The sequence below is a fragment of the Electrophorus electricus genome, chromosome 6 (genome assembly GCF_013358815.1).
Source record: "Electrophorus electricus isolate fEleEle1 chromosome 6, fEleEle1.pri, whole genome shotgun sequence".
In the NCBI taxonomy this organism is placed as follows: Eukaryota; Metazoa; Chordata; class Actinopteri; order Gymnotiformes; family Gymnotidae; genus Electrophorus; species Electrophorus electricus.
In genome coordinates, this window is record NC_049540.1 from 6,973,286 (window position 1) to 6,985,075 (window position 11,790).

The 11,790-nt window shown below is 40.0% G+C and overlaps 1 protein-coding gene across 4 annotated transcripts; it reads left to right on the forward strand.

Moving 5' to 3' along the window:
• The first annotated feature begins 987 nt into the window (after positions 1-987).
• On the forward strand, positions 988-9,091 carry fbxw2 (F-box and WD repeat domain containing 2). Of its 4 annotated transcripts, XR_004776214.1 has the most exons (8): positions 1,549-1,693; positions 3,151-3,660; positions 3,834-4,028; positions 4,286-4,419; positions 5,186-5,272; positions 5,612-5,781; positions 6,794-8,491; positions 8,697-9,091. XR_004776214.1 is itself a non-coding variant. In XM_027020029.2 (7 exons), the coding sequence occupies exons 2-7, from the start codon at positions 3,171-3,173 to the stop codon at positions 7,083-7,085; spliced, it is 1,368 nt and encodes a 455-aa protein (XP_026875830.1). In that variant the 5' UTR covers positions 988-1,360; positions 3,151-3,170; the 3' UTR covers positions 7,086-9,091. The 4 variants fall into 4 exon arrangements, 3 of the variants coding, with proteins under 3 accessions (XP_026875830.1, XP_026875828.1, XP_026875829.1); XM_027020029.2 differs by lacking the exon at positions 1,549-1,693 and adding an exon at positions 988-1,360 and having other exon boundaries at positions 6,794-9,091; XM_027020027.2 differs by having other exon boundaries at positions 6,794-9,091.
• The last annotated feature ends 2,699 nt before the right edge of the window (positions 9,092-11,790 follow it).

Sequence of the window (11,790 nt, forward strand, 5' to 3'; positions counted from 1 at the left end):
ACATATATTTAATAATGGATACTTGGATATAACAGTGAAGATTTTAAACACTAGTACTTTACATAAAGAAAGTACTGTACATAAAGAACCCACTCCCTTGGAGAAGCAACCACATGAATGGTCTCAAGATGACACAGGACTCATGGTAGCGCTCACCTTTTCTTCTCCAGACAATCATTTGTCCAGATGTCTCAAACAGTGTGAAGGGGGCTTCATCAGAGAAAATAACTTTACCCCAGTCCTCTGCAGTCCAATATCTATACTTCCTGCAGAATGTCAATCTGTCTTTGATGCTTTTATTAGAGAGAAGTGGCTTCTTTGCAGCCCTTCTTAACACCAAGCCATCCTCCAAAAGCCTTCACCTCACGGTGTGTGCAGATTCACTCACAACTGCCTTCTACCAATCCTTAGCAAGCTCTCATCCAAGGGAATGGATTTGCTCAAAATTGCCATGAATAAGGAATAGTATCAAATTATCCTCCAAGAGCAGCTTCTCCCAACGATTCAGGAGCAATTTGGTGATGAACAATGCTTTTTCCAGCATGAAAGAACACTGTGTGACAAGGCAAAAGTGATAACCAAGTGGCTCGCTGAACAAAACATTGAGATTTCAGATCCATGGCCAGGAAACTCCCCAGATCTCAATCCCATTGAGAACCTGTGTTCAGTCCTCAAAAAGAGGGTAGACAAACAAAAACACAGAAATTGTGATCAACTCCAAGCACTGATCAGACAAGAATGGTTTGCCATCAGTCAAGATTTTGCCCAGGAGCTGATATCCAGCATGCCGAGGCGAATTGCAGAAGTCTTAAAAAAGAAGGGTCAACACTGTAAATATTAAGTTTTTGCTTAAAATGGATTTATTTGTCAATAAAAAGTTATACCTTATTAAACTTTGTTTATAGTTGTACTTCACTATACCATCTAAACATCTGACAAAAAACTGAAGCAGTAAACTTTGTGAAAACCCAAATTTACGTCAGTCTCAAATCTTTTAGCCACAACTGTATTACTTTATTTATACAATTATTTAGTTCCACCTGGTGCTCATTGTAATAATATTGTTTATTTTGGTCCATCTCTTGATGTCCTGGGATTAGTCCAATACCTGACACAGAGGCCTTCTGAGACCTTACACTGAAGCCTGCAGGAGCCTTTTCTCTACATAATCCAATGTATTTTAGACCATCCGCATTCTTCTTCCTACAATAGCATTTTATCACCTCAACGCTCTGACAATAAGTTCAGCATCCAGCTGCACAGCGGTGAGCTCAAGCCTTGTTGATGGAGTCCGGTGGTGAACTTTGTTAGGGCGGATGGTTTTGAAAGCGGAGTTTTAATCCAGAAACAGCATCCTCACGTATGTACCTTGTTTATGTGTATGACGTTTCTCAATGTTCAGATGTTTGTGAAATTGCACAATTCGTAGTCCGTTCATAACATCAAATTACCGAGTTTAAATAAATACAAATTAATGCGCTAGGTTGAAGACATATCTCCCTCGTGAAGATCCAACCCGTGCAGGAAAACGGGTCGCACCTCCCTACTTCCTCCCGCTTGTGTCAAATGCAACTTCACACCCCTGTTCTGGGTCTGCACCTTAGCTTAGCCAGCTAGCAAGCAAACTGTACATTAGCGCTAATTACAGCAACAGCATGGGTGTTTTTCATTTACGGTAGTGTCGAAAGACAAGGTATACATTTGTACATATATATTTGTGTGTGTGTGTGTTTGTGTGTATATATATATATATATATATATATATATATATATATATATATATATATATATATATAAAACTTGCTGGATTTGTTGGTTTCTGTATTGTTTCACAGTATCTATGCTAGGTTACGCTGTCTTGATAGCCAGCATTTCAAAGGTTTTAGCTAACTAGCTGGAACACCTACTCTAGCTAGCAAGGGAGTCAGCCTTTGCGGATTCTCATTGTATAGCTTGCCAAAATTAGTTAGTGGTTGTACACGGACTTTTCCGACCAACTTGCCACAGTGTTAGTTAGACTTTTACAGCTACAGTAGTTCCGAGTTTTATTAAAAACTAACTAAACGTGTATCAGCCAGCTAGCTAGCTAGTCAACTAGCGTCCTCAGTAACCATTGGATTCTACTGGAAATGGTAAGTCGCTTGTTAGTTAGCACAGGTAGCCTGTATTGGTAGTGGGCAAACCTGCCATGCAGTCAAGTTTTTGGGAGCTAACGCTAGCTTGGCAGATAAAGTAGCTAGCTATTTAAATGTTCCTGCTGGCAACTTTATGATCTGACATAACGTTAGCTAGCTAACCTCCCATAGCTTGCAAAGTGTCCAACTATCCATAGCTAGCTGGATATCATTAATTAACTAGCTGGTATCTAAAAGTAATTCTAGCAGCTAGCTAATGGCGTTGCTTTGAATGCATTTGAATAAGTGACAGTTCAGTTAAAGCTGTGTGTCGATGCCACCATAATTAGTGACTTAACTAGCTAATTGCGATATTAGTTTAGTTGGTAGATGTGCTGGCTAGCTGGCTGGACAGTAGATTTATTAGCTAGCTAGCTAAACACTGGACAAAAAGTATGCTTGCCAGTTCCAGCGTAGCTAGCTAGTTAGCCGTCTATCTGGCTTTGGGAGGCGACGAGGATTAAGCATGGTAGCTAGCTAGTTAGTGATCACATTTGTTGTAGCTTACATTGACAGGCCCTAAATACTTAAGCAGTGTATTCTTCAGACGTTATTTAACGACAATAAACCGAATACCATAGAATGTCTATGGAAAACCACTTGACCGTTAATGTAATAGTGTTTACTGAGGTGCTCTAGTTTCAGTTTCACCCTTTTGTTATTTAATAACCCGTCATAAGATCTGCTAGGTGCTTAAAGAAGGCCTAATGCTAATTGACTATAGAGACGAGTTTCTACGCTGAAAACGTCTTCAAAAGCGTCAGACCTGAAATACTGCATTGCTGATTCTGTTTGTATTAGAAAGTATGCAATTAAAGTGTTCAAGCAAAACAGGTCTATTGCCTTTAAGCAGTCGAGGACTGTGTGCAATGCTGGCTCTTGTTAAAGTGCTTGTTTAAGGCATAACAGCTAGTTGTGGTGATGTCTGGTGCCATTTAGACTTCACTGTTTCAGTGTCCAGACCTTCTTTTTACAGGTTGATGCCCTCATGTGCCCATGGAGAAGGAGGCCTTCGAGGGATGGCTGGAGTCAGTCTCCACCTCCTTCCTGGCACTGAATGACCAGCAACGCAATCAGTCTTTGGATCGCCTGATCTCGCTAAGTGGCGCCGCCCAACTTCGACACCTGTCCAATGGGCTGGAGGCGTTGCTGAAGCGAGACTTCCTGCGCTTGCTGCCACTGGAACTGGCCTTCTACCTGCTACGCTGGCTGGACCCTCAGACCCTCCTCACCTGCTGTTTGGTGTGCAAGCAGTGGAACAAGGTGATTAACGCCTGTCCAGAGGTGTGGCAGGGTGTGTGCAGAGACCTAGGATGGCGGATCGATGACTCCATCCAGGACGCTGCCCACTGGAAGCAGGTCTACCTTAAGGCCAAGCGCCGCATGAAGCAGCTGAGAGAGGAAGATGCCTTCGAGACCAGCTCTCTGATTGGCCACAGTGCTCGGGTGTATGCGTTGTACTACAGGGATGGTCTTCTGTGCACAGGTCTCTGTTTTTTTGGGGTTACTGGTTTTTGCTTGTCTTTTTATGTATTTATATTCAAGGTTCTGTTCTTACTATTACTAGCCTGTGTAATAGATTCCTGTTACCCCTTCCAGTGGTGGCGCGTGTGTGTGTCTTGGTGCAGCTGACTGGTCCTCTGTTTATTTTCCCTTCAGGTTCTGATGACCTCTCAGCCAAGCTGTGGGATGTGCGCACAGGGCAGTGCATCTACGGTATCCAGACCCACACTTGTGCCACTGTCAAGTTTGACGAGCAGAAGCTGGTAACCGGCTCCTTTGACAACACCATTGCATGCTGGGAGTGGAGTACAGGGGCCAGAATACAGCAGTTCCGTGGACACACAGGTGCAGGTGAGATGCCAGACAGTGTTCCCACACCTTTTCCCACACACATCTTACTGATTGGCAGTTAACCAACTCATTCAGTTACTGGGTTCCAGGGAATATAATATGCTGTTTAGCTTGGCAGTGAATCCAGACTTGTGGGTAAATAGATTTGGTGTCTACTTAAGAGTGCAGTTTCCTCTTGCCTGCATTAGTTTGGAATGGCATTATTTTATTACTAAAGGTGGCATTATTTTTTTACTAAAGGGCCTCTCTGTTTCCAGTGTTCAGTGTAGACTACAACGATGAGCTGGACACACTCGTCAGTGGTTCAGCAGACTTCACTGTCAAAGTGTGGGCCCTGTCAGCTGGTGTCTGTCTCAACACTCTCACTGGACACACGGAGTGGGTGACTAAGGTAACATTCATACCTGCAGTGTCATCTGGTGAAATCCAAGGGACCTGTCTTCAGCATAATGGTTGATCTACCTGTTAAAAACTTAAATTTTTATTTAACACTTTACGTTAAACTCTAGGTGCCAGCAGAAAATGTTTTGTCTTCATGGCTGAATCGAACCATTTTTGAGGTTTTGTCCCAGAGCTGAATGCTGCTTCAGTTCTGATTTGTTTCATAATCTTTCCAGCTTTAGCATCCCCCCAGAGATTGGCTAGCCTAGAAATATTGGTGTACAGTGCCAGCACTGCTGTGGAACAGGTGGCGTCTGCTAAGTGAGATGTCCTGCACAGTTTGCTTAGTTGCATAACCCAGCAGCGTATTAGCTCACCAATGGGAAAGTCGTGATGGGTCAGTTTTGTTTTTCCATGGCTCATGAAGAAGGCCTTCAGTCTCATCCACAAGTCTGTGTTCTTGCAAATAATCCTACAAATATCTCTTATCTTTCAGAACATTTTGTATGTGTATTGCATGTAATATTCCTAATGAATATCACATTCCTAACATTTCAATTCTAATGACCGTTTGCTTTAGCTGAACAATTTCAAAACTGAGTGTATTAAAAGACTGTGATTGCAGGACTATGACAATAATTTAAAGGTTTCACCTGTTGAGTAATTGAAAAATTGTCATTTCACCTTATGAATCCAGGTTACAATAATTGCTTTCCATATATACTGAGTCCTATAAGCACTTTGTACATGCAGTTCTTCCATATGCCCTGCTCTAGGTACTCCTTCAGAAAAGCCAAGTGGAGTCCATGATGCACAGTCCTGGAGACTACATTTTACTGAGTGCTGATAAATATGAAATCAAGGTAGTTTAACTGCTGTTGCTTTTGACTTGCCGTTGTTTTGTGATTAGCTTTGTGATTGCTTTCCATTCTGTTTAGACTACCATCAGAGTGCTTTTATCCATATGCATATCAGTATTTCATATACATCTGCTTCTCTGCTCTTAATGCTTTGTATTTTGTTGAAATTTACATGGATAAGTAGCTACTCATAAACATTTGTTTAGTCCATGTCTCAACAAATAGTAACTTGTCATATTGGTCAAATGTTTGTTGACAGAATTGTAACTGCTTTTTCTCTCTCTCTCTCTCTCTCTCTCTGTCTCTCTCGCTCTCTCTCTGCGCTTCTATATGCTCAAACAGGTTTGGCCCATAGGGCGAGAGATCAACTGCAAATGTTTGAAAACGCTATCTGTGTCTGAGGACCGCAGTGTGAGTCTGCAGCCCCGTCTCCAGTTCGATGGCCGCTACATCGTCTGCAGTTCGGACCTTGGCGTCTACCAGTGGGACTTTGCCAGTTTTGATGTCCTAAGGTAAAGCTCTGACCATGGCCAACCAGGGCTGCCTACTATGGTGGTAGAAAGACAGTGTATAGTGGTTATATTGCTGTATGTTGTGGCACATACATTGTTGAACTCTTAATCACATGGTTAAAGATTGGTCCGTGTTTGATCTACATTTATTTTGACGAAAGTTATTTCTGTTTGCATGTAAAAAACATGATTTTTGAAACCCACCTAGTATGACTGAGGTCAGGATACTCACAAACCTTTCTAGGTGAACCCTGTTTCCCCAGTCCTACCCCAGAACACATGCAAGAATGCACAAAAGAATGCATGCAATGCTCAATTGCATAATACATTCCTTTTGGTGTGTTGGTAGAGAAAAGGTGCATTCCATGTGCAAGTACACAGATAACATCTATGGTGATAAAAGTAGTCATTTGGAGGAAAGTGCAGAGTAATGTGTGTTTGTGTGTATATAGAGAATTATAAAGTAACATAACCTTTTGTTTGTTTGTTTCTTTCTTTCTTTCTTTCTTTCTTTCTTTCTTTCTTTCTTTTTTTTTTACCCTGTGCTATGTATGATATAATGATCAGGATATTCGAGTTGCCAGGCAGCATATAGCTAATGAAGTGGCTATAAGCCATGTGGGCAGGGCAGTATTGTTTTTTTTAAACAGAATGTAGAACAGACTTTAAAACAGTTTGGATTGTTAATTTCTTTGTTTTATCCATTGTTCAGAAAGGATGGTATAACTAATGATATACCACTTTCTGGCCATTATAACTAAGTTTAATTGTAGGTATTTAACATCTTTACTTGCAAACTGAGATTTGCCATGGCATTCCTTGTACAGTATGTTACGTAGGTAGTGGTAGTGAGAGAAGCATTGCTTCTCCATACACCTACATAACATATATGTAGCTCTTTTAGATCCAGTCCTTGATGCCTCATCTTTAGATTCTCCTGCCAATCAAGTGTGATTAGCCAGGAAATTGTCACTCTCGTTTGAATGTAATATGTCCTTCACTCTGCCTGTAGAGTCATCAAACCACAGCAAGACCCCGCCAGTCCTTCACTGCTGAGCTTCGGTGAGGTGTTTGCCCTCCTGTTTGATAATCACCACCTGTATGTCATGGACCTCCGAAGCGAGGCCATCACTGGCCGCTGGCCCCTACCCGCCTACCGCAAGTCCAAGAGGGGCTCTAGTTTCCTGCCGGGAATCACCTCCTGGCTCGATGGCTTTGATGGCAAGAATGATGCAGGCCTGGTGTTTGCCACCAGTATGCCTGACCATAGCATTCATCTGGTCTTGTGGAAGGAGAATGGCTAGACAGGATTTGAGGACACCCCGCCTTGATGGACGCAAAGGGGGGGGGGAAAGGGTGCTCTAGATTTAAAAAAAAAACAAAAACCTTGCAGCCAGTGAAGTTAGATATTGCATGGACACAAATGTTTCTCTTCTTTCTTTCATTCTGTATTTGCTCTAATTATTTTTAAGTTCAAGAACAACTGGCTGTTTCTTTTTGCTGTGTACAGAGTCATTAGGGCATCTTGCATTTGGCAATGAAATTTGGTGGTTATCATCATGGACAGGAACCCCCACAGCTGAGGGAGGTAGCTGGACTGGACATCCATTATGCTAGTGAGAGAGTGCTGACTGGGTAGACCTTTATGCTGGTGTTTGCAAATGCGGAGCAGAAGAAACACCAAGGCAGCAGTGGGTGGAGCACTGGACTAAACGATAACATCCCACTACAGTATAATCACCCGGAAAAAAAGGGTTGATATTAAAAATGTATTTTGAGTGTCATTTTTCATAGAAACAAGCCTGCTTGATTTTATTTATGGGTCACAAATTTATATTTGCAATACAGGGAAATGATGCCTTAATCCTGTAATTTCCTTTAAGGAAGATATGCTTGCAGAAGGCCACGCCCCTGTGCTCTGCTTGCATCCCAAACATCTGTGATCTCCATTATACTGGATCTTTAAATGGATGTGATAAATTGAAGTTTGTGTGAAAGTCATTGTTTGACTAATATTGACCCTTATTTTAAATTTTCAATTAGTCATGTGCCTTTTCATCTTAAAGTTTAGATGTCTGCAGTTATGTGACAAATCCTTCACCGTTAGAATTCCTAACTTCAGTAAGAAAAGTATATTTATTTTTACACTTTCAGTGTTTTTTAACCCAATGTAATCTATACCACAATATATACTCTACTGCTATGTACACAGGCTTATTCACTTGAAAGATCATGTGAATCTCACTGAATGTTTGTTTATTTTTTAATCTTCCATTTTAAAGACTGATCTGTGTCAGTAGTAGAAGGGCAGTGATGCTGTTGTCATTTAAATATCAGGTGTTCTGACCTAATTCTGCAAGATCCTGTTGATGGAAGCAAGAATTCACCCTGTTTTTATACACTTATCATCAACGTAAGTGAACAAATTTGAGTCTAGAACTTTTTTGTGTGTCATTTGGTAGCAGTTTAACTGTTTGCATTTACACTCTTTTGCATAGTGTTCTGAAAACATCAGCTAAGATTATGGAAAGGGGAAGCTTTAAACCATAATCATCAAGAGTGTTTGGCAGAAGGCCTGATTCACTGTTGTGTTCAAGGCTTCAACAGACGTTTGTGGAGTCTGACCTGCATGTGTGATGCTTCAGACTTTCTGGTACACTCATGTCCCTGTAGACAATAATGGCATCCATTCTCAAATGGAACATTTCAGGTTTGTTGGTTGTATATAATGATATACTGTCTTTTGAATAAATTAAAGTAGCTAAGGGTAGATGTTTCCTTTTCTTTCCCTAAGCTAAGAAGACAGTAAATTTTACCATGGTAGCAGAACTGTAATTAAACCAAAAAATGTACAGGAGGCATACTGCAGATGAGCATCGAAATATAAATCCATCTATGTGTCTGTTCTCTCTTAGATTCACTCTCCTGCTTTGTTTCCTAGCAGCACTTCAGTCTCCATCTCTGTGTCCTTGCAGGACTTCATCTCTGTGGTTAGACAAACCTCAGTTACATGCAGATCTTGAGTCTAAGAAGGGAAAGTGCTGCTTTTATGTTGGATACAGTTTTGGATCTTTGATTGGTTATAATAAAAAGTTTTGTAGGCAAGAACCTAAAGACCATGTAGTCCTTAATCTGTTCTGCCTTTTGGTCTGGTTATACAGGTTATGTATGTTCTGAGTACATGATGATTATTTCTGATACACATTTCTATGAAGTGCACTATTCCAGATCTATAAAAGTTATTTTACTTGAACAATCATGGGACAATAAAACTGGAATTAAAAGGCTGTATGGCTGTCACACACATGCACAATTTTCTCAGGGTTGTTTTTTGCTGTTATTTCAGAATTTTCTGTTCCATTACAACTGTTCAGATGAATATTCTGATGTTGTTAGTGTAATTTGTGAACATTGGCTTTTACAGCCATTTTCAGTACTATGCAAGCACAATGCATCTTCATTTATGGAAGTATATTTGATAGTTGCTTATCAAAGAAGTAAATTTAAAACTAGATTTCTCAGTGAGATGAAACTAACTAAAGAGTACCAAAAGCTTCTTCTAAAGAAAGATCTTGGAATACCATGGAAACCAAATAGTTAAGTGGTTTTTTTTTGTTGTTGTTTTTTTTTTTGTAAGTTAGCATTTCGTAGCACTGAGTGCCAGATATTATTAAAGTTGTTATCTAAAGGTTCTGTTAATAGTTTTTAAACAATTTGGCTTTGATAATCTGAGTACACAAATCATCAATTTGATACCCTTTCTCTGACTTCATTAATATTAAGTTTTTTTAAATTTAGCAGTAAGGAGTGTTGCAATGTTTCAGGTTTATGTTTTTAGGGGGATTTTGCTTTGTCCTGAGCTGAAAAATCTGAATATCAATATTGTGATTTGCACACCAGCACCGATAGGTGGAGCTAGAAGCCAAACATCATAACCCTCTCCAAACTTCACACTGCAGATATGCTTATTAAAGCTAGTATTGGTGTTGGCAGAGGTGGTGCGAGGCGGAGCATGTGAGTATGGATTGTCAGGTGCACATTCTAGTATCTATTTGAGCTGGCTAAGAACTCCTATCTATTAACCCTATTTCACTTTCTCTCCCCTCTGGGGCTTTACACTCTTAAGTTGCTTTATAGAGTTCGCTTCTACCTGCAATTCCTTCATTGTGTACTCCCCTTTGTCTCCCTTTTTTGTCATCCATCTTTGTGCTCTCTTTCTCTCCGTTTGTCTCTGTCTCTCTCGTGCTCTCATTGTACAATAATTGGGGAACTACTCATGCCTGGAGTTTTTGGAACTTTCAGCTGCTATCAACATTTTAGAATTCCATATTTGCTTTCTAATGAATTCCATATTTGCATATTTGTCTTTATTTCTGGATGATAATGACATTTTGTATTCTCTATGTCTACGAAATAAAAATAGGCAAGTATGACAAGTATAAATGTATTAGTTGGTTATAGATGAATGAATAAAGATCAAAAACATAGTTGCTTTAGAACAGAAGTGTCTCTTTGGGTAGTAAGGCAAGCCAGGATGATTCCACCTTTGTCCCAGAGAATTCTGTTGTTTCCACTCTTAAAATGGTTTGATGTTAGCATGGTGAAAATCAGGAACACAATTGACCCTTATGCCTAAAGTCTGCCAAAGTAGTGAGGCTTTTGCTAAAGCTTTTGAAAAGTGGTGAAATTGTTCTCAGTTACAACTGATGAAGCTGTTCTTCGTTAAAAGTGGTGAAGCTGTTTTTATTTCAAACTGATGAAGCTATCCTTAGTTAAAAGTGAAAGCCACACACATGTAAGTTATTTGGACCACACACACGCATACAGAGATTTATGCTAGTGTTATGACACACACTGAGTCACTAAAGGAAACGTTATGAACTCCATATGCTTGTGGTCCTGCAGCTGCTGAAACAGGGTTTGAAAAGGCAAAATCTACATGAATATGGGTTTACTGTGTGTTGAGTGTTGAAATGACCTCTTTGTCCCTGTTAAGTCCACATTATATTAAGATTTCTGTCACACGCACACTCATACACACACACGATATACACACTGGTGTTTATTTTCACCCTGTCCACAAACCAAACATGATTACAAGTCCCAGAGTCAATATTTAGGTACTGTGGTCAGATCTTCAGCTGAGCTTTCTATTCTCTTCTCTCTACTATGTGTTTATTTGAAAATTCACTAGCCTTACCTCTGATGTCACAAAAAGGAAGCTCTTACTCTCACAGAAATGTGTTCTTTATAATGAAGATGAATGTAATTCAGGCACTAAGTTACTGACCTGAAAGCAGTTCTTTCTTATTGGTTTTCTTTAATACTATAAATGTGAAATGCCATACCTCATAATGGTATATTGTTCTGTATTAACTCCACTGATGTATTTGCATCATGTGCTATCTTTTTTGAGATGCACTCTCTCTGTCGTCTCTGTCAGCCTAGGCTTAGAATAGTCAAAATGCAACCATCCTTCCCTCACTTGAGTCCTCTATAGGGAGAATAATGCACCATTCACACAGCCCTACCCCATCCAGGCTCTGATTGGTTGAGGGGATTCATAGGCCTCGTGGGAACTGCTCTGACAATACTGAAGGGTGGGGCTAAAGTATAATAAAATCCTTATTTACTTCTAGCCTCCCATTTCCACACAAATAATCAAACTAAATTATTGCTATTAAGGCATGTATATTTAACAGATTTCATAGTTTGGATTTCAGTCATGTGGTTTTGTGTTTTGTTGCTTACCTGGCTAATAAATATCACGTGTTTGTATCTTAATCACTTGGTGGTAGTGTTAGATGTGTATGTCATTTCTTTGTGTATTAGCGATGTGTTAAAGGTGAATGATTTGAAGTGAGAGAAGGTTGTCACAGACCAGTCACGTGATAAATTCAGACCAATCACATAACAAAGAAAGCACTGGCTTCTATTCAGCTTTCCTAAATTACTTTGCTGAATGCCAAAAAAACACTCAATATTATAACACTCATTTTCAGATAAACG

Bases quoted from the DNA above. Each gene is read 5' to 3' on its own strand.
- fbxw2 (XM_027020029.2), top strand. From the start codon at position 3,171: ATGGAGAAGGAGGCCTTCGAGGGATGGCTGGAGTCAGTCTCCACCTCC. The intron at 4,029-4,285 runs GTGAGATGCCAG...CTCTGTTTCCAG, and splicing joins CCGTGGACACACAGGTGCAG to TGTTCAGTGTAGACTACAAC. The intron at 5,782-6,793 runs GTAAAGCTCTGA...CTCTGCCTGTAG, and splicing joins GCCAGTTTTGATGTCCTAAG to AGTCATCAAACCACAGCAAG.